The sequence below is a fragment of the Myotis daubentonii genome, chromosome 11 (genome assembly GCF_963259705.1).
Source record: "Myotis daubentonii chromosome 11, mMyoDau2.1, whole genome shotgun sequence".
NCBI lineage: Eukaryota > Metazoa > Chordata > Mammalia > Chiroptera > Vespertilionidae > Myotis > Myotis daubentonii.
Window position 1 is genome coordinate 76201396 of NC_081850.1, and position 21210 is coordinate 76222605.

At 52.6% G+C, this 21210-nt stretch overlaps 2 protein-coding genes and 1 non-coding gene across 6 annotated transcripts in view; 1 reads left to right on the plus strand and 2 right to left on the minus strand.

Annotated features, from left to right (window-relative positions):
• Positions 1-1356: 1356 nt before the first annotated feature.
• Positions 1357-5315, minus strand: RPL12 (ribosomal protein L12). Of its 2 annotated transcripts, XM_059658102.1 has the most exons (7): positions 5160-5315; positions 4542-4615; positions 3063-3161; positions 2642-2723; positions 2029-2115; positions 1542-1654; positions 1357-1412 (listed from the first exon to the last, which is right to left on the minus strand). In XM_059658102.1, the coding sequence occupies exons 1-7, from the start codon at positions 5194-5196 to the stop codon at positions 1407-1409; spliced, it is 498 nt and encodes a 165-aa protein (XP_059514085.1). In that variant the 5' UTR covers positions 5197-5315; the 3' UTR covers positions 1357-1406. The 2 variants fall into 2 exon arrangements, with proteins under 2 accessions (XP_059514085.1, XP_059514086.1); XM_059658103.1 differs by lacking the exon at positions 2029-2115.
• On the minus strand, positions 2200-2329 carry LOC132212896 (small nucleolar RNA SNORA65). Its single transcript, XR_009447835.1, has one exon. It is a non-coding gene; the product is annotated as a small nucleolar RNA SNORA65 (small nucleolar RNA).
• A 1-nt stretch (position 5316) lies between the features above and the next one.
• Positions 5317-21210, plus strand: part of LRSAM1 (leucine rich repeat and sterile alpha motif containing 1) — a 33316-nt gene continuing 17422 nt past the window's right edge. For 2 of the 3 annotated variants that reach the window (XM_059658092.1, XM_059658095.1), the window contains exons 1-15: positions 5317-5454; positions 5837-5991; positions 7517-7619; positions 8032-8088; positions 8796-8840; positions 9663-9740; positions 10810-10878; positions 12708-12792; positions 13711-13832; positions 16042-16132; positions 17413-17543; positions 18636-18665; positions 19000-19122; positions 19557-19696; positions 20549-20593. In XM_059658092.1, coding sequence (XP_059514075.1) covers positions 7548-7619; positions 8032-8088; positions 8796-8840; positions 9663-9740; positions 10810-10878; positions 12708-12792; positions 13711-13832; positions 16042-16132; positions 17413-17543; positions 18636-18665; positions 19000-19122; positions 19557-19696; positions 20549-20593 — 1088 coding nt within the window. In that variant the 5' untranslated portion in view covers positions 5317-5454; positions 5837-5991; positions 7517-7547. Of the gene's footprint in view, positions 5455-5481; positions 5992-7516; positions 7620-8031; positions 8089-8795; positions 8841-9662; positions 9741-10809; positions 10879-12707; positions 12793-13710; positions 13833-16041; positions 16133-17412; positions 17544-18635; positions 18666-18999; positions 19123-19556; positions 19697-20548; positions 20594-21210 lie in introns of those variants that run through there. The other variant, XM_059658093.1, reaches the window with a different exon arrangement.

Genomic DNA, 21210 nt, shown 5'->3' on the forward strand with positions numbered 1-21210 from the left:
GCCAACCATTTAATGCTACAATTTCACTGAGGGTAGGTGATGAAGGATTCCTGCCTTAATGCAAATATATGAAAACCTACACACACACAGATGCACCGCAACACTGCTATACCCTATGCCCACTTTATGAACTGACCTAGTGCTGTTTGATCTGTTAAGTCTTGGAAGGATAGAAGCTGAGGATGTCAGGAGGCTGTTACCAAAATCTCCCCATAAGGCACACCCTAACAGGGAGGGATGACCTGATGAAGCCATGCTCTCCCCATCAGAGGCAGGTGGGCTATCCCTGCTTTCCCCACTAGAGGGCAGTTCCCTTTGCTTTTCCACTTTGCACTGACCTGGGTCCTACTGTTGACATTACACCAACTGGTGTGATCTCATCTCAGCAGTTACAAACCACTGTGTGCTTTCCCTGGGTTTTGGTTAGGAATGCGCTTGACTTCAGGGACAGATTCCCCAGTACTGGCCGCCTGCTGCAAAGGAGGCCTGTGTCAACTCTTCTCACCCCAAGCCTCTAGCTTTGATTCTTTGGGTGACTTGGCACATGTCCTAGAATACTTATTTTCCCCTCACCTTTCCACTAAAGATAGTGTGTTCTCCAACCCTGATTGCACCTGGGGTGACTAAAAACCCCCTACTAAAGGGCCTGTTGACAAAATTAATGGGAGAGCAAAGAAACAACTAATGGCAAAAAAATAAAGCTCTTGGGTTAATCATTCCCAAGTGGAGTTTCAAGCTACTCAAATGTGGCTTATCCCAGTGCCCAGGTGCCCATCCGTTGCATGTCTAATAAAGGAAAAGTGAATAAGCTCTAAGGATGATTTAGAAGAAACAGAGGGATGATGAAGAAAAAGGTGAAAACATAGATTATAATCTGTTGCTGGTTTAAAGCCAAGAGAATGTTAGGAGTAGGCTGTAGCTAAGCTTTAGAAGTATACTTGACCCTCACTTTCACATAATTAATCAAGGACATAGGTCAGGTTTCTTTGTTATCCAATCATTTAGCCCCAGCTGTGTACTGGAATGGATATCGAAGTCTTGAATTACAGGCCCTGGGCCCCACCCCCCCAAATGATTTGGTCTCAGATGAAGATCACCCACGTAGTTATGCTGCCCAAGTTTTCCTTCTGGCCAAGAACTCTTTCTGATGAAGAGCTCTAGGAATGTCTACAAAAACCGCCGAGACTTCTTTTCTAGGTGTCTTTCATGAGAGCTGGTGCCATCGAGAGCAGAAATCTGTTACTGGTAAGACAACAGATGCCCAGAATGGTGCTTCCACAGGTCCCCCACTTGGTCCCACCAACCACCTGACCACAAAGAACCTAGCTCCCCCAGAGAAAAGGCCACATCAAAAAGTCCACTGCTTGTCAAATGATCTTTAATTGAAACATTTTCCTTTGTAGTTCTTAACTCTGTAGGAAAGAAAAAAGAAATCCTATCAGTGATCGGAAAAAAGTCTTCTCAACCCCACTACTGACCAATTCTAGAACTCTCCAGCTTTCACCCTGATTTTAAGCAAACAAAATACAGAAGTCACTTACAGCCGGACATTCCACTGCACCACTGTTGATATCGTCTATGATGTCATGAGGGTGGCGACCATCAACATTGCACCCCACAGATTGGGCAGTCCCCAAGATCTCTTTAATGGTTCCTATAATTAGGAAAAGGTGGCATTAGATGGGAACGCCAGCCCCTGGCAATCCACAGACACCACTGGGAAAATCCATTTGAGTTCCACAGGAGACAGTCATAAAATACCAGAAATAAACACTCCCGACTCCCCTACTTGAGAGCTCCCATTTACTTATGCAAGGCCTGAATGCCAGGTCTCCATGGGACCCTTGGCACCCAGATTAAATACACCTGGCCCCGAATCACCACGATCAAGCCACTTCTCAAACCCAGAAAAGACTACACCCCAAATTTTGGGTCTTACAGAATTAAGTCTCCTTTAAGTGGGAAAAAGGTACCACTCGGTGAATATGCCCCATATCACTAGGTGGTTCCATGTTGTCCTGCTCTTACCAGAGAGTTCTCTAGCTAAAGATCGGTGACGCATCTGTCGGGCAATGCTGACAATCTCATCAAAAGTGATATTTCCACTGTGCTTAACTGCAGAAAAAGAAAACACAGCAAAAGCTCTGTCACAAGCCAAAGCCAGAGAGACCACATACTGTCCTCCCTCAGCCACTTCCTGGCTGTTCCCATACTTTCGGCACAGAGTCACCCACGTGAAGAATGACCCTGTTTCCTAAGCTGGGGTTTGCTTTCAGCTCACCACTGGAATGCACCAGCCAACAGAGAAGTGGTCAGGTGCAGTGGCGGGTGGCTAATGGCAAAATCAAATCTTTACCAATCTAAACATGTACGTGACTGTTTTAGAGATGAGGAAAGGCAAGCTTAAGTTACTGGTGTTAGTTAATCTATTCAGTGTTACCCAACTAAGAAGTGCTCTCTGAATTCACCCTTCTGTTGTTTCACCCTGGATGGCACTTTTCGATACCACCTGGCTGCCTAACAGCCTGCCACCAAATCCCCATGCCATCCCTAGGTCACGTTAAAAAGAAAGCATGCAGCTAAGTAGCAAGCATTGTGCAGACACCACCGCTCACAAACTAGTCAGAGAAAGGCCACTCACTGTTTTTTTGCTTCTTTCTGTCTCTTGGCGGTTCTTTGAGGGCTTTGATGATCAGGGCAGAGGCAGAAGGCACTACTTCGATCTAAGAAGAGATTCTCATTATGATTAAGCCCTACCCCAACCTCCAATGAAGACAATATTGCCACGAAACTTGGTTTCTTGGAGACTATGGGGCAGACACTGAACTTGTACTATCTCAAGTAATTTTCAAAATCCAAAACACGTCCTAGCCAAGGAGAATTAAGTGATTCGCCCAATGTCACACAGTGGTAAGAGTTACATTTGAGCATGTCTTTGGCCTTGCTCTCGGGAAAGCTTTCCCCACACATAAAATTGCTAATGGTAGGTGGCCATGTCAGCAAAACCTTCCACCCAGGATTCCCAGAGGGTGGCTACCCCTGCCCATCCTCAAACCAAGTACCTGGGCCTGTCTGTTCTGAATGGTCAGTTTCACTGTAATCCTCAGACCCTTCCAATCACCGGTTGCTTTGGCGATGTCATCACCAACCTTTTTTGGAGACTGTAGAAATAAAGGTATGAAATCATATTGTGCCTTAAGTTTAAGTGTCCTGAAAACCTATCCAGTCTTCCTCACTTGCCAATACCCCAAATCTTCCTTACAGAGCACAGGAAACTGAGCACACAACTGCGCCTACCCAATCAGGGCAAGGCTCTCAGCATAGTATAAACTGGAAAAATTAAGCTAGGGGCGGTTTGTTCAGGGTTGTAAACTGCAGGCCAAGGGCCATAATGGGGCAAAATTACCTACCTAACCATAAGGACCTATGTGATAATGTAGGGAGAAAATTTCCACACTAGTTACATTCAAATCATCTGGAGACCTTTCAAGTTATCAGGTTCCTGATTCAGGCCAACCCAAGTCAACCTATGGGAATGGAAGTATGGCATTTGCTACTTTAGAATTTCCTAGTGACCACTAGGAAACATGTCCCTAGTGCCAGCAGAGCTAAGGGCCAAGGAGACACTGGTTAATGTGTGCATTTAAGCATAACCAATGGACACAGATGATGGGGGGGAAAGGGGGTGGTGAAGGCCAGGGCTGGGGGGCGGGACAGGCTGGAAGAGGACAATGGGGGGAAACGGGACACATGTAATACTTTCAACAATAAAGAATTAAAACAAGAAGACACTGGTTAAGCAAGACCAAGGTGGGACAACACTTGGGACAAGAGACCACTGTGCAAGGAACAAAGGTCTCATATTTTGGGAAATCCAACTTCAGTAAAATGGCTAAGTAGGAAAATAAAAGTAAGACTGATGGTCAAGGAAAGCTGGCCACACTAACCAGTTGGTTTGGAACAGAATAGGAAACACAGCTATTATAACGTTCACCAGAATCTTCACCCAACATCCCATTTAAGCCTCCACACAGTGAAATGCCCATTTCCCTCACTAGAAAACATAGGCTAAGCCCTCGCTGGTTTGGCTCAGTAGACAGAGCGTCAGCCTGTGGTCTAAAGGGTCCTGGGTTCCATTCGGGTCAAGGGCACGTGCCTGGGTTGTGGGCTCGATCCCCAGTAGGGGGCGTGCAGGAGGCAGCCGATCAATGATTCTCTCATTGATGTTTCTCTCTCCCTCTACCTTCCTCTCTGAAATCAATAAAAATAAAGAAAACATAGGCTAAAGTCACTAAGCCAGTCAACTTCAAAACCCTCCCGTGGCCCTCCCAGCCTCCCCCTCAGTGGAGTAAGTGACCGCTTCAAGGCACTGGGCTCTAAGCGCACAGATAGAACCTTTCCACACACCTAGCGGCAATTCGGTGAGTCCGAGGTCTACGCGGGCATGGAAACCGGCCCCTCGGGCACAGCTGTGTCTGACAAGGCGGAGCCCAACTGCTCCCGAGTAAGAAACGCCCCCTGCCCCCGCGAGGATGACTTACCAGGCCCAGGGGGCCGATCTTGGGGGCCAGGGCAGACGTGGCGCCCACTTCCCCGCCGGTGCACCGCAGGTAGACTGGGAGGGAAAAAACCGTAAGTGCTTCTGCAGAGCCCCGGCCACAGCCCTCTCCGCGTCGCTCCGGGCTGGCCACGCCACTCTGCCTCTTCTCCAAACAGCACCGAGAACCTCGGGGAGGAGCGAGGCGGGCCACCCCCTCCTTGGGCGTGGACGGCCCCAAGCGCCACGAGGGCCAGCGGCCTTCGGCTCGGCCGCGGCTAACGAGGCCCACACCGGGCCGGCGTGGAGGCGGCCGACCCAGTCGACGGGGGGAAGCGCCGTAGACAAACCTTACCCTAAGGCGCGCGGGCTGCAACGCCGCCGCAGGTGTTCCGGTCCTCCCTCCCCATTTTGCACGTGGGGAAGCCGAGGCCCAGAAAGAGTAAGAGGCTCGGCTAGGACTTCACGGCGCCCTGAACGCGGCACCGGAAAGGCCTCTAGTAGGCAGCAGCTTAAAAACGCGACGTGGTAAAGGTAGTAATTGCGGAGGGGCCAAAGGCCCGACGGGCTGCTGGGAGAAGGGATGCTTTCCCGCAGCCCCGGCCGCGCCTAAAACACGCACCGACTTTGATTTCGTTGGGGTCGAACTTCGGCGGCATGGCGGAGGCAGCTGGTGTCGGATGAACCCGGATTCGGGACGACCGAAGAAAGTTGCACCTGAGCCTCCTCCGAGCCGAAAGACCGGAAGGCCTTTCAGCTGCGCCGGATATAGGCCGGAAAGCGCAGCTCTCGCGAGAACTGCCCTCTCCGCCTGTCGCGAGAACCATCCTCTCCGCCCAGTATCCCAGCGACGCCTCTGCCGCCATGTTCCTTGTGGGCAGGCGCCAGAAGCTGACAAGTGGAGAACCTGGCACCGGGTAAGCTGTGACTGGGTGCTCGGAAGGGGGTTCAGGGCAGTTCGCCCAAGGGAGGCAGACGAGAGAGGGCTGCTCCCAAGATCCCGATCCTCCTGTCCCCCATTCTCCCTTGTGATGAGGATCACCCCCTGGTCCCTGTCTCCCAATCCCGAGCTCCGCCCCTCCGGAGAGGTCCGCACACATTCCCGGACGCCAGGTCCACAGCGACCCCCGGACCCCCTTTTAACTCCCTCGCGACGTGTGCATTTTAGTTATCAAAACAATTCCGTTCGCGTCCACATCCGTTCGGACTCTTAATTCCAAGATGCTGCGGTTCTCGGAGTCTCAGACTTCGTCACCCTGGTCTGCATGACTTTCTGAGATTCTGAGTTTCGGTCCCCAGCTCCGGCGTTTGGGGGAGACCAGTCTCCCGATTCACCGGGGCCCCTGCCAGGTGGTCTGCGGCCCAGCGTCCATGACCAAGCCCCACGAGTGATCGGCCTGCCCTCAGGTTCGCCCGCGGAACGAACGTCGGGACCTGTCCACCCACGAAGCCAGGTCGGGCACTCCCCGCTGCAGCCGGGGAAGATGGGTGTGGTTCCCCGATCTGGGCGGGACGTCGGGGGAGGGGATGGACGAGGGGTGGACGTCGGGGAGCAGGTTGGGAAGAGCGGATCTGGGAGGGAGGGTTATTGGGGAGGAGGTGGTGAAAGGTTTGTCATTGGGGAGCATAAAGGGTAAGAGCTGGTCGTCAGGGAAGGATGGGGGAGGGCTGTTTTGGGACTAGTCCTCATCCCTGCAGGAAGATGGGGTGACAAGAGGGGCCTGAGCCAGCCAGCTCTGCAGTCTTGGCCGGCTCCCCAGACAGCCCACACCCCTGTGGGCGGAGACCGGTGATCTCTTCCTCCCCCGCCCCCCTCCACCCGGGCTGAGTGTGTGTCCAGCTCCTTAAACTGTAGGAGGCCCTGAATAAGTGTGGTGCTGTGTGGCCAACATTTATTGAGCGCTCGTTATGTGGCAGGTACTGTGCTATGGGGGTTACATACATGAAATCACTGGACCCTCATAGAGCCGGGTGTTGGTAACATTATTACACTTTACAAATGAGGAAACTGAGGCTCAGAGAGGCGAACCAAGGTGACATGGTTGCTGGGTGTTGGGTCTGGGATTCTGACCCAGTTATAGCTCATCCCAAAGCCCATGCTGTGAGCCGTAAGCTTCCTGGATGATTGCTGCCTGACCCATCCACCGCCGCCCTCAAGCGCTGATGTTTGCAGATCCTGGGCAGGCAGTGAGCTCCTGGCGTCTGAGTTGAGGACAGTGTACTTAGTGTGTGCTGAGTTATTCCAGCACCAGAGAGTTGGGCAAATCTGCAGGATCGGGGCTCAAAAGAGCAGAATTCCAGACTGGTTTTGCTGCAATCCAGGCTGTATAACCAGGTCACTGAACTCAGTCATCATCGGTTTCATCGCTATAAACAGGGCTGTGGTGAGAATCCAATGGAGTAATAACTGTGAGAGTGGCTAGGTGCCTGAGAATGGCTTTTGAATTTCTGTTTTAAAAATCTCTTTGGTGATGGTGTAGTTGAGCTCCCCAAGGTCGGGGCTGGCTGGCGTCATGCCATGTTGGATGTGCTGATGCCTCTAACAGTGTTTCGGAGGCGAGAAGGGACTCGCCAGGCCAATCTGTCCGAGTCCTCGGGTGGCATCCTTAGAAAGGACCTGAGGAACCTTCTCTAGGCCACACCCTTGTGGAGAGATGGGGATCCAGAATGGGGCAAAAGTATGCCAAGGTCTCACGGTGGCCAGTGGCAAATGAGGGCCCAAACCCTGGCCACCTGGCTTGCCATGATGCTCTTTCCACCGCATACTGCTGCTTACTGTGTCGTCAACAGAGGGCATTGAGCGCCTGCCATGCCTGGCTCGGGACACGGAGTGATGGTCGAGATGGATGCAGCACCTGCCCTCAGGGAACTTACAGTCCAGCAGATCAGCTACATGCTCTGTGTGACCGTGTTCCCTGTCCTGGGGACTGAGAGGCGGTGACCAATTCCCCAGGTCCTAGCCTTTCTCTGATGCCCTAGTGCCGAGAAGATTGCTCAGCGGAAAGGAAGGATGCCGCTCTTCTTCCGGAAGCGGAAACCCAGTGAGGAGGCTCGGAAACGCCTGGAGTACCAGATGTGTCTGGTGAGGGAAACTGGGTTTCCTCTGAGTTCCTCCCCATCTCCGCCTGCCCCATGAGGCAGGGCTCTGCACTGCCCCCCAAACAAGCCGTGCTCCCTCCTCGCAGCCTCCCCCAGGCCCAGAGGAAACCTCTGACTCAGAGCAGAAGGATGAGGCTGCCCGTCAGGTGCTCGGGAGTGCCCTGTGCTTCCCTCCACAGACGGGTGACACCTGTCAGTACCTGCCCGTTTGCTCTGCCCTGCTGGCCCTTAAGCCCCTTGAAAGCAGGGAGCATTGGTCCACCCACAACATGGACCAGCTGGACCACATGCTGTCCATGGCCCCTTGCAGATCCTTAATCCTGTGTTTCTTTGCCTGGTGTGTCCGCTCTGCAAGGATGTTTTGTTTGAAACATACAAATTACTTTTATCCTTAGGCAAAAGAAGCTGGGGCAGATGACATTCTCGACATCTCTAAATGTGAGCTCTCAGAGGTAAATTGGGCTGGTGCTCTGGTTGTGGATTTGATCTGTCTTTTTCCCTTGAATCACCTGTCCCTGACAGATGTGGACTGGGGCTTTCTTTTTTTTTTAATTTTTTCTTTTCTTTATTGATGAAGGTATTACATAGGTGTCCTTATCCCACCATTGCCCCACCCCCACCCCCACCCATGCCCTCACCCCCCTGGTGTCTGTGTCCATTGGTTAGGCTTATATGCATGCATACAAGTCCTTTGGTTGATCTCTCCCTGGACTGGGGCTTTCAGAAGTCCGGAAGCCCTAGTGCAGAGATGTGTCCTTAGATGTTGTTCCTGTCCAAAAGAATCGAGGTGATCTTTGGCCTGAGCATCGTCTTCAAGAGTCCGAGTCTACTTAGAAAATGTAGCACAGATTCCTCGGAGACCTGGGTTTCTCCAGCTTCTGCAAAGCACCAGAGAGCTTTCCTTGGCCCTGAGAGCGTTGAGGATGGGGATGGGGATGGGGCCGGTGGGCCAGGGCCAGGCAGGGCAGTCTCCTGCCAGCTGATCGGGAGGGCTGATTGGGGTATCCAAGCCACATTCCTCACCAGCCTTTCCCTGGGCTTAGCTGTTCACATCAGCATTTTGCATCGTGGGCCTCCTGCCCCTCTCTCCCTCACACTCAGAAAACAAATTAAAAACTCGAGGGAGGGGAGATACTAACTCATCTTTATTTCATCTTAGATTCCATTTGGGGCTTTTGCAACATGCAAAGTTCTACAGAAGAAGGTGAGGCAACCCGTTTTTAGAGACTTTATTGCATGTTTTTTGCACTCTGGTGGGACTTATAGGCGCTCTCTTCCTGGCATCTCTCTTCTCTCAGATTCTCGCCCTTTCCGCCTACAGCAGGTCTGTTCACAGTTGGGAGAGTCGGCTTTGGCATTGGACAGCCCATGGTCACGTCCTGGCTTTGCCCCTCAGGACTTGGGCAACTTCCTCAAACCCTTCCCTCGCGGTTTCCTCACCTCTGAAGTGAACACATTCATAGCTTCACTCTCTCAGAGCTGTAGTGAGGACTGAGTGAGTGACTGGTAAAGACAGAGATATAATGCACAGAGTATGGTGCCTGCCACGTGGAAAACCCTGAGCAACCTCGTTGTTATTAATAATGAAAGCTACACTTGCTTCATTCTGGTCACTGGGGCGATTAAAAGTATAATGAATGATTGTTCAGAAAGGCTTTGCAGCTCTGAATGCAGCTAGATAGAGTAATCTAAGGAAATTATCTAGCTGAAGGTAGGTGAGAAGTGTCCCATACCAGCAGAGTAGGGAGCTGCTGGACACTGGAAGTATCCACGCAGGAGTCCCTGCCGAACTAAAGGGACAGCCCCGGGCCAAGTGTCCATTAGCTTGTAGTCATCCTGGCAGCCCACGGAGATTAGGAAGGTAGATTTAGTCTTCCAAGGTCCCTTTTACCCTTGAAATTCCAGGTCTTGAGGTCATCTGATTCCACTTTGGAGATCCCATCCCATCCCCGCCCAGCCCACCTGCCCTCAGCCTCCCCACTGATGCGCTTCAATCTAAGGAGCCGTGCCGAAATCTTTCCCACAGGTGTTGATTGTCCACACGAATCACCTCACTTCCTTGCTTCCGAAATCCTGCAGCCTCCTAAGTCTTATAACCATCAAGGTACTGGGGCCCTCCTCCCAGGCATCAGGATAGAACCACTGTCCATGTTTTATTGCATGTTTAGTGGCCTGGAGTTCCAGGTGGCAGCCAAGCGTCCCTTGTTCGAGTTTATGCCAGGCAGGCCCAATGTAGCATTCCATCTGGGGTTTGATCAGCATGGTTTACTGGGCACCTCCTACGTGTGGGGTGGGGTTACCAAGAGAACCAGCCACAGGCCCTGTCCTCGGGGAACTTGCCTGCTGGGTGGAAAGACAAACCACAGACTCATAGCAAGCGAACTAGCAGAGAGCAGGGAGACTGCTGGTCCCAGGCCATTGGAACAGGACGATGCCAGGCATCATGTGGTCAGTGTGTGAAAGCCTGGTGACCTGGGCGGTCCCTCCTGACTGTCAGCACAGGAGTGGGGTGTGATACTCACGCAGTACGTGAGGTGTGGCCGCAGGATTGAGCCCAGGACCACAAGCTGTGACCTGGGTGTACACACCAGGAGGCGGGCAGCACAGGCACCCAGGTGTTTTTATGGTTAACTCTGGCGTGCAGCCCGGGGTAGTTTTTGCTTCTCTTCATTGTCCAACATGGTTATAGTCAGAAAGGCATAGCATTAAATTTTTATGTTTATGTGTATTTATATTTCATATATATGTATAGTATATATGCATATGGATGCATATATATGTCTTTTATGCTCATTTTCATTGTTTAAAAAATTAACAAACGCAGGTAGGCAGAAAATGAGGAAAAACATATATTATTTCATACTCCAGAGAACCACTATCAATATTTTATTGCATGTTTAGTAGTCATTTTCTTTGCAAATATATATTTATACTATGAGGATTTTTTCTCTTAAACATATAAATGTCTGCATACTTTTTTCACTCAATAGTAAAAGTCAATATTTGATGAATGAAAGGATGAAGTGGGACAATGATGTGGGAGAGGAAATGAGGTGGGGTGATCGCTCAGTTGGAGCGGAAAGGCTGGGTCCTGCTCCAACGGCAGAGGCCCAGATGGGAGGGGTGGTCTCCGTTGGGCGCTGTTGGGTGCTGAGCTTGCCTTCCTTCTGCAGGTTCTGGATCTTCATGATAATCAGCTGACAGCCCTTCCTGAGGATATAGGGCAGCTGACGGCCCTCCAAGTAAGGCCACAGAAGCAGAAAACCCACCTTGATGTCGAAGTGATAAATTGCAGCTCCATCGGGCGGCACTCGGGCCAGCGCCCCTGCCCCTTTGCTTTAAGACCCCAGGAGGCCCTCGCTGTTGCAGTCTGGGCTGTGGGCGTCCCCCACCATGTTTGGGGGCTTGTTCTTTTGGGGATTTCATCATGAGCTTCCACAGCTTTGCAGGAAAAGAGGGCCCAGCACGTGCACCTTTTAAAATGCTGAGCTCAGCACTGACTCGGGCTCCCTTCCAGTCCTTGTCAGTAGCCCTCCACTTGCTGAGTGCTCACTGCGCCAGCACAGAGAGCATTTCCCTGTGTGGTCTATCGGTCAGCCTCCCAGTGAGGCAGGTGTCGACTGATCGCACTGTACAGAGGAAGAAGCGGCTTTCCTTCACACTTGGATTGAAATGCCTGCTCCACACTGAGCCCAGTCAGACCCTATGTGAGGGCCCGTGTCTGCAGCCTTCTCCCTGCTTCCTCCCCTTCGCCCCCTGCAGCCAGCTCCTGGCACCCTCCAGCCTCCGGCCTCCAGTACCCATGTCTCCACAGGCTCTTCCTTCTGCCCGAGCGGCTCATGCTCTCAGCCCCAGTGTCCCCAAGGGTCCTCCCCGACCTCCCGTCTAAGTAGATCTACCGAATGGCCTCTCTGCCAACCCCAGATTACTTCCCCGAGAGCGCCAATTGCAGTATAATTACTGATTATGTGTCTATTGGATTAACCGACTCCCCTACTGCAATGTAATCCTGTGGGGGCCACGCCCACACCTCGCCACTTGAATGACTTGAATGAACAACCCTACGATGTGGGTGATGCCACTGCATTTTACAAAAGAGAGAACTGACCAGAGAGGCGACTATAACTTGCCCAAAGTCACACAGAGAACACATGGCAGCACAGAAGTAATCAGCCAGAGCGAATACCTTGGTGTAGGGTCTTTGGGGACATTTTTAGCGTGCTTGTTTTTCTAGGATTGCTGCATTCACTCTTTCGTAACTTTTGGATACTTGACAATAACTCATAACCATCCTTTGGTTCATCAAATATTCATCTGCCACATTATTTTCAATAGCTGCTTAGCTTCCCTGGTATCTATGTTTAATGGCTACTTAGTGTGTCTCCCCGTTGGCCTGGCTCACCTCAGTAATGCATCCTGGAGGAAGCACAGCCCTCGGAACCCAACCAACCAGGTTCCGCCCTGGCCGGCAGCTGCGGCCTTGGAGCTGGGCAGACCCCACTGCCTGATACAGCTCAGCGTCCTTTCCTGACCCTGAGGTAACGAGCCTTATCACGAGCTGCCTCACCCGCCTCCCTGGACCTCTCAGTCCCTCCGCCCTCCCTTCCTGATGGGGGGACTGTGGCTGTGCATTTTGTGGTCTGTGGAAATGATGGTACCTCAGCCAGAACTGGGTTCAGGGTCTGGCTTTGCTCTCTTGGGCTCATGGATTCACTGGTCCGAGCCTCAGTTTTCTCATCTCTCAATTGGGATCATAATCACAAGGCTGTTGGGAGAAGGTAAAGGTGTGTGTGTGTGGTGCCCAGATGATTCCTGGCCGGAAGCAGGGGTATCACTATTGTCTGTATGTGAGATCTCATCATTTTTTCACAATTATTTTTAAATTTTTATTTATTGATTTTTAGAGAGAAAAACATCCATTTGTTGGTTCTCTTATCCATGCATTCACTGGTTGATTCTTGTATGTGCCCTCACTGGTGATTGAACCCACAATCTTGGTGCAATCAGGGTGACGCTCCAACCAACTGAACTACCCAGCCAGGGTGGGTCTCATCATTTTTTCCTTTCTTAGGTATTGAACCTGGAAAGGAATCAACTGACGTATCTCCCACGTTCCACTGGGAACCTGACCCAGCTCCAGACCCTCAATGTGAAAGGTAGGAGCCAAGAGGCCCTGTCCGTGTGACCCTCAGTCACTCTGTCCCAGCCAGCATCCTCCTGGAGCCACTGAGCATGAGGGCAGCCAGTCCGAGGTGTCACTGGACACTGGACGGACCTCCTGCTAGGTCGGTCTGTCTCCGTGGTAACCGTAGATGGGACCTTATGGGAGGAGGACAGAAAGCATTGACAGGCCTCTGAGACACTATCACTTGTATTGATAAACAACCAATATGGTGGTGAGAGCAGTGGACTGGCGGTGAGAGCGAGCCAGGAGCCCCGGGAACAGTGCTGAGTCGTGCTTCACACTCAGCGAGCAGCGCTCCCACGTTCTGAGGTTCAGGGAGCCTCAGGGCCAGTCCGAGAGGTCTGGAGAGGGAGGAGGTGTTATCCCCAACTTACAGATGAAGCAAGTGAGGCTCAGAGAGCAGGGGCTTGCTCAAGACCACCCAGTGGGACCCTGACAGAACCAAGATTCGGATATGTCAGTAGAGCGCCTGCCCCAGCTCTTTCCTTTCTCCTGGCTGCACAGAACCCTCAGTCTACCTGAATGTAGCATGAATAACGATAAAAATAATGGTGCCCCATTCACTGATCCCTTACTGTGTGATAGGCACTGTGCTGAGGACCTCACATACATAATCTCATGGAACCCCTCAATATTCCTGTGAGGCCAAATGGTATTATAATCCCATTTTACAGATGAGAAGACGGTGCCCCAGGAAGGTAGAGCTGGTTTTCCAAAGTCACCCAGCTAGTAAGTTGTGCAGGGGGAACTTGAGCCCAGGTCGCTGAAACCCCACCATCATGCTCTTCCTCACAGAGTCTCAGTCAGGGTCAGAGTCGTGGTGGGTGTCAGCCAGGAAGCTGGGGAAGGGGCTTTGGGGTGTTGAGCTGTGCCATTGGGGTCTCTCCAGACAACAAGCTGAAGGAGCTTCCAGACACCTTGGGGGAACTTCGAAGCCTGCGCACTCTTGACATCCGTGACAATGAGGTGCAGAGGCTGCCGCAGATGCTGGCGCACGTGCGGACCCTGGAGGTCAGTGGAGCCATTCCTCCCAGCCATTCCTCGCTGGCCTGCCTCCCACAGTGTCGAGTACCTGTCCTGGTCACAGGGTGCTGGGGTCACGGAGATCTCAACGCGTGGGCCTTGGGAGCTCGCAGTGACCAGTGTGTGAGCAGTTGTAATTACGTGGCTTTGCTGTCATGATGGTGGCATAGGAACATATTTCTGCAGTGAGGAGATAACATCAAATCCTAGTGGGGTTAACACTATGAAAGAGGTGGTATTCGAGCCAGACCATGAAAGAGAAAGAAGCTCTGAGGACGTAGACACGGGTAGCAGGAGCATTCCAGGTACTTACTAAGGCTCAGCACTTGGGCTGCATTTGCTCTCTGAATCCTCACAGGAACCCTGTTGTGTCCCTTTGCAGATGAAGAGACTGAGGCCCGGACCATTTAAGGAGCTTGCCCAAGGGCCACACAACTAGTAATAAATAGCAAAGGTGGTGTAAAACCCAGGCTGTCTGAATCCAGGGCCTGGTGCCAGCACTTCTCCATTCACAACCTGACAGGCACCCCAGACCCCTCTGATCGCCCGTCAGTGAACTGGCTCGCAAGCCAGACTGCGGACCAGTGGCATCTGGGTCAGGAGCAAGGAGACAGCAGAGGGAGGTGACTGACCCCAGGGGCTGGTCCCCGCTGCCATGGTGGACAGCCTAAGGAAGGACGGGGTGGCAGGCGCTCGCCCTGCGCACGCTGGAGAAATGGCCAGCACGTGGGCATTTATTCCCTGTGCTTCCAGCGATAAAGGAAACGTTCAGTCCAAACTGGTAGCCACTAGCCGCGTGTGGCCGGTATGACCAAGGAACCACATGCTTCGTTTTACTGAATTGATCCATCTGTATTTGAATGGCTACCTGTGCTCAGTTGCTACCTTATCGGCACAGCTCAGAGCAGTGTTCCTAATTCTAAGGCCATTCTAAGCCAGTAAGAATTCAGTGATTTGTTTTATAGCGATTCTTTACACAAAAATCTTTTGGGCTTCTTAGTGGCACCATGGACAAACCTGTTTTCAGGATGAGACAACAACAGCAACCATTCTTGGTTGAGGCCAAAGTCTTTTTCACGTGTTACCTCCTATTACCCATCTGACAGCCTGCCAGGGGGGTGATATTGTGCCTCTTAAGTCTGAGGGACCTGCGGCTCCAGGGAGGTCAAGTGGCCCGTTCCAGGACGCACAGCTGGCCCCCGGTGAGCCGGAGTCTAAAACCAGGCTGTGCGACTGCGCTGTGCAATCGCTGCTCCTCCTGCCGATGATGGGATGTCCCATCGTCTGCGCTGTCCAACACGGTAGCTGCTGGCCACCGGTGGCTGCAGAGCACTGAAAATGTGGCTGGTGCAACTGAGGAACTGGGCTTGAAATTCTCTTTAATTTTAATCAGTTAGCCCTGGCCGAATAGTTCAGTTGGTTAGAGCATTGTCTTAATATGCCAAGGTTGTAGGTTTGATCCCCAGTTGGGGCACAATTAAAAAAATTTTTTTTCTAAAATATATATTTTTAGTTGATTTCAGAGAGGAAGGGAGAGGGAGAGATCGAAACATCAATGATGAGAGAAAATCATTGATTGGCTGCCTCCTGCATGCCCCCTAGTGGGGATCAAGCCTGCCACCTGAGCATGTGCCCTTTCTGTTATAAATATACTAATCTGAGACTATAGGAGTATTGTTTTGTTTTGTTTTTTTACAAAAAGAATCTATTCTCTATGCTCTCCTATAACTTTCCTTTTTTTTGCTCATTCATGTATTTATCCAAAAACATGAATTGAGTGCTTACTGCATGCCAGTCACTGTTCTAGGAGCTGGGACCACAGATGGAGTGAGGCAGGTGAGCTTTCCCTGCCAGGCAGAGCAGAGAGTGAGCACATATTCATAACTGCACCCAGTGGCTTTCCATTGTGTGGAGCAGTGACGTGAACGACATATAAAGAGGGTTCCCGCCGAAACCGGTTTGGCTCAGTGGATAGAGCGTCGGCCTGCGGACTGAAAGGTCCCAGGTTCGATTCCCGTCAAGGGCATGTGCCTGGGTTGCGGGCATATCCCCAGTAGGGCATGTGCAGGAGGCGGCTGATCGATGTTTCTCTCTCATCGATGTTTCTAACTCTCTATCTCTCTCCCTTCCTCTCTGTAAAAAATCAATAAAATATATTTTAAAAAAAATAAAAAAGAGGGTTCCCTTGTGTCTGCAGACTCTAAGCCTGGACGCCTCGTCCATGGTCTTCCCGCCGCCGGAGGTGTGTGGCGCAGGCACCGAGGCCATCCAGCAGTTCCTCTGCAAAGGTAAGGCCGGCGGCCTCCTCCTCCACTCGGTGAGCACCCGTGGCCCCGGCAGCTGCCCTGGGCCAGCCCGGGATGGGGGGGCGGCAGAGACCAAGGAGGCCACCGTCTGGCAGGAGAGACGGGCCAAACATCACACAAGGAAGCATAATCACATATTGTGGTCATGAGAGTACCGTGGGCGGGTGCCAGGTTTAGGGGCCTCGGTGAAACCTGAGGGATGATTAGGACTTAGACCAGAGAGAAGGGTGTTCCTGGCAGACAGAGGTGCGTGTAGAAGGGCCATGGAGGGAAGGCTGGGATCGAGCCCACCACCCAGGCATGCGCCCTGACCGGAAATGGAACCATGACCTCCTGGTTCATAGGCCGACACTCAACCACTGAGCCACTCCGGCCAGGCTCTGCCTCATTTTAAATTGCTGTAGAGCATTTCACATGGTGGAGCCCTTGTTGTGAACTCGGAAGTTATTTCCAGGATTCTGCTCCCAGGAACAGTAACCCACACCTCTCTGGCACTGGATGAGGTTCCTCTAGGGCAGGCACCAGTGGGGTTGGCACAGGGTGGGGACAGGAACTCCACATTGCCCTCTGCACAGGTTACCCGAAGTTACATTCCTCTGAGGAGTACCTGCACCACCAGTTTTAGTGTTTCTTGTGAACTGCCTATTTATATCCTTGGGGGAGGGTAACTTCGACGACATTAAAATCTAAAACGTCTTTATCTCAAAAGGATAGGGTACCATCGTCAAAGCTAAAAAGAAAAATTGCCACCCAGAAGAAAATAGTGGCAGCATATAGACCCAAGGTTATTAGCTATAATATGTAGCTAATAAAGAGCACCTACAAATCAGAAAAAATAGGGCAAACAACCAAATAAAAACAGATAAATTACACAATAGAAAACTGCAGGGCCAAAGAAGGCAAGCGTCTTGCCCAAAGGCTCATACACAGAAAATCATGGGTACAGCTGGGTCTTGAGCTCAGCCTTCAACTCTTAATCTCAGGCTTCCTCTTCATCTTATTTCTACTTGGGTGTAAAGAGGCAGGGGGTGGCCCTGTATATGCACCAGCGGAAGGTTACTGAGCACTGGCCACATTCCGGGCCAGGCGTGAGGACTGGTGGGCACCATGAGGGCCCAGTCAAGGGCAGGGGAGCAGTGGCCTGAGGTGGGGATGGGACGGGATGCCGAGGAGGAAGGAGGGAGGTAAGGGTGGCAGGCGCTGGCTGCTCCAGGTACCTGGGCTGCCTCCTCCCTCCGGGTCAGCTGTGTCATCTCTTGCAGAGTCAGGGCTGGACTACTACCCCCCTTCTCAGTACCTGCTGCCAGTCCTGGAGCAAGATGGAGCCCAGAACTCCCAGGACAGCCCTGACGGGCCCGCGGACAGATTCTCCAGGGAGGAGGTAGAGTGGCAGGTAAGGTGCGCCTGCCCGCTGGCACCTGGAGAGAGGGCCCTGGGTAGTGGGGGGATGCTCAGAGCTGCGGCCCATAGACTCCTCCATCAAATAAAATTCGCCTCCATCAGACCGGCGTGCTTGGTTAGATTGCTTTCACGAGGCCAAGCACGGCCCCTGTCCTCACCAGCTCACCAGGCGTCAGCCACACCGTGCCCGCCCTGCCGGTCCCTCGGTCAGGAACTCTCCCCACTCACCTTCCCCTGCTCACTCAGCCTGATCCTTCAGTTCTCTGTTTACACATCACAGCAGCCCAGGTCAGCCTCCTGCCGGTGTTCTCAGAGGGCCCACCCATCCGTTTCCTTGGGAGCACTTACCGCAGCTCTCAGCTAAGTGAAGGACTGCATGGGAGAGAATTTGTTTCATGAGTGTCTGCCCTGCTGAGAGGGCGACCATGTCTGCAGTGCTGATTGTCTCTCAGCAAACCCTTCTTGCCTCAGTGCCACTCACCGTGCAGGACACCTGCGTGCTCTCCGTTTTGTGAAGGAGTCAGACGGCACCCGTGTCAGTGCCAGCAGCAGGTGGCTCTCCCAGGTCCCTGTCACAGGCACACGTACAAATACAGGCACCCCTCGGAGAGACTGGGTTCGGTTCCAGACCACCGAAATAAGGCGAATATCGCAGCCGAGATCGCTGCACCACAAGTCACTGAAGGAATCCTCTGTTAACGGACATTTGAGTTGTTTCCGGGGCTTTCACTCTTTGGACACTCCTGCAGGAGGGCATGCGGCACCTTGTGTGCCAGGGGAGTGCGGTGGGCGAGAGCTGGGTGCTGCCACTGTGTGTGCAGACATCCGGGGCTCAGGTTCCCCGTCTTGGTCTTCTTTTCTGAGCACCAGGCCTTCTCAGAGCTGCATCCCCACAACTTCTTGAAGACCTCCCTATGGTGTGCTACGCCCCTGCTTCTCAACCCTGGTGTCCACTAGCACCACCCACCCCTCATTCCCACCCACCCCACCCTTCTGATGATGAGGGTGTACTCTGGGGTGGGCCTGGGAATCTGAATGGTGCCAGGCTGCCCACCTGCTCTGACCACTGTATTTTTCCCCCCAGAATAGGTTCTCAGACTATGAGAAGAGGAAGGTAAGAAAGTCACTTTTCTTCTCATTAAAGATCTCAATAATTATAGAAGACTTGAGGGAACAAGTCCTACCTGCCTCTAAATTAGAGGGTAAAGCATTGCTTTCCTCACAGCCTTGGTAGGTGTTAGAGTATCCCCACTTGACAGATGAGAAGACTGAGGCTCAGAGAGTTGGAGCTCAAGCACCAAACCACTGGCCCCTGCCAGCGAACAGCCTGTTCTAGTCAAGGGGGCCCTGAGGGGTTATTTGGAGTTTCGGGGTGGGTTCACCCCGCTCCCAAGTCCTAATGCCCGTAGAGCCTGGGCCAGCAGTCACCAGCATCTCCATTCTTGCAGGAACAGAAGATGCTGGAGAAACTGGAGTTTGAGCGGCGCCTGGAACTCGGGCAGCGCGAGCACGCCCAACTCCTTCAGCAGAGCCACAGTCAGAAGGACGAGATCCTCCAGTCCGTCAGGGAGGTTCGTGAGCAGCAAGTGGGATGGGTTCTGTCTTCGCCCCCTTCCATACTCCAGGGCCTGGGGGCCTTTACACCGCCTGGTCCAGCCTCCTTGTGTGCAAGGCCTGGCGAGGGGAGGACCCTGGTCCAAGGTCGCACGAAAGGGCTGGCAGGATGGGGCCATTCCCCTAACCCCACTCTGGGGCCCCTCACCGCACTAGGGCATCTAAAGGGGTCCCGGTGGCTCAGGGCCTCCGCCTGCCCTGCCGCAGGAGCAGGGGCCCCGGTGGCTCAGGGCCTCCGCCTGCCCTGCCGCAGGAGCAGGGGTCCCAGTGGCTCAGGGCCTCCGCCTGCCCTGCCGCAGGAGCAGGGGCCCCGGTGGCTCAGGGCCTCCGCCTGCCCTGCCGCAGGAGCAGGGGTCCCAGTGGCTCAGGGCCTCCGCCTGCCCTGCCGCAGGAGCAGTCCCGGCTGGACCAGGGCCTCAGTGAGCACCGGCGCTACCTCGATGCAGAGCGTCAGCGGCTGCAGGAGCAGCTGAAGCAGACGGAGCAGAACATCTCCAACCGGATCCAGAAGCTTCTGCAGAACAATCAGAGGTCGGGCTCCCATCCTCCCCGACCCCCAGATCTCCCACATGATGCCCTTGGAGCAGACAAAGATGGGGTCCACTTCTCCCTCACAGGCTCTACCCCTCCCCAGGTTTCCATCATTGGCATCCGGTCTTGGTGCTGCATTTGCACCAACTTAGAGGCTGGTTGACCTGCGTCCCCCAGGTTCCCATCCGTCAGTGAGGCTTTAACAAGAGAGTGGAGATCACGTCTCCAACGTTTGGGCTCCAAGTAACCTCTAGCGCTGAGGTCAGCATTCACCCCCTTCGGGGAGCTGCTTTAACCCTTCCGGCCCAAGTAGGGGCCGCTGAGCGCAGGTCTTGGCCGGACTTGGGAGGAAGGGGGCGGACAGGGACCTCAGGGAGCCTGAGCAAGTCTGGTGAGGGTCCCTGTGGAAAGGGCCCAGAAACAGGTTTCGCCACATCTCCTGTCGCTTCCAGGCTTCCTTTTGCTTTTCACGGGCTCCTCTGCCGTCCAGGTCAGCCGCCCCGGGGCCCCCCACGTGCCCTCCCCACCGGGGTGTCCGGGAAAGCCACCATCCGCTCAGTGCTGCTGAGGGCCACACGCTTTATGTACATGTTCTCACTCACTCCTTCCAAATGCTCCATGAAGTGTTTTGTTTTGTTTTTTAATATTGTTCCCGTGACACAGATGGGGAGCTGGGGCTTGCAGTGTTTATCTGGCCCGAGACCTCAGCCCTCCCTCGGTGGTGGGGCTGAGAGCCCCCCAGCCCCCCAGTCTCTAAGCCCCCTCCGCACCCCTGATGAGGTGAGGGGGTGGTTATGTGGAAACAGGCCCGCTGGCGACGGCTTCAGGGACCTTTCGTGGGTTTCTCTACAGGCAAAAGAAAAGCTCCGAGATTTTGAAGTCACTGGAAAATGAAAGGTACGTGTTCGGCTCTGGCGCTCTCTCGGCAGGGCCTGCCTTCTGGGGTGGGGGGGCGGGGAAGAGGAGGGTGGCTTTGTCTTTGGAGTTAGAATGTCTTATGATTCTCAAGGGTTATGCCAGGAAGTTCTCCTGAAGCTATAAGGAGATTCAGCTCATTAGGGAACACCATGAAAAAGAATCAGTGTCTGCAAGTTTGTTAGAACACATTCCTGACAAAAATTTAGATGTGAATAAGAATGTATATATTATGTATTCCTAGTATTAAAAAATTACCAAAAATTTACATTACTGAGGGGAAAAAAAGAATTTGGTTACATGAATTATGTACAAAAGACTAATCTGTAGCTATTCAAAAATATCATGTAGAAAGAAGAATATTCCTTATTAAAAGAAATACAGTATATTGCTAAGTGGAAAAGTAGGGTCTACAGTCTATAATTTTTAATTTTTCAATTACAGTTAACACATTTTTAAAAATATATTTTTATTAATTTCAGAGAGGAAGGGAAAGAGAGAGAGAGAGATAGAAACATCAATGATGAGAGAGAATCATTGATTGGCTGCCTCCTGCACACCCCTTACTGGGGATTGAGCCTGCAACCCAGGTATGTGCC

Bases quoted from the DNA above. Each gene is read 5' to 3' on its own strand.
- RPL12 (XM_059658102.1), bottom strand. From the start codon at position 5,196: ATGCCGCCGAAGTTCGACCCCAACGAAATCAAAGTCG. The intron at 4,616-5,159 runs GTGCGTGTTTTA...TTTCCCTCCCAG, and splicing joins CCCCAACGAAATCAAAGTCG to TCTACCTGCGGTGCACCGGC. The intron at 1,655-2,028 runs GTAAGAGCAGGA...TCCTAATTATAG, and splicing joins TTTAGCTAGAGAACTCTCTG to GAACCATTAAAGAGATCTTG.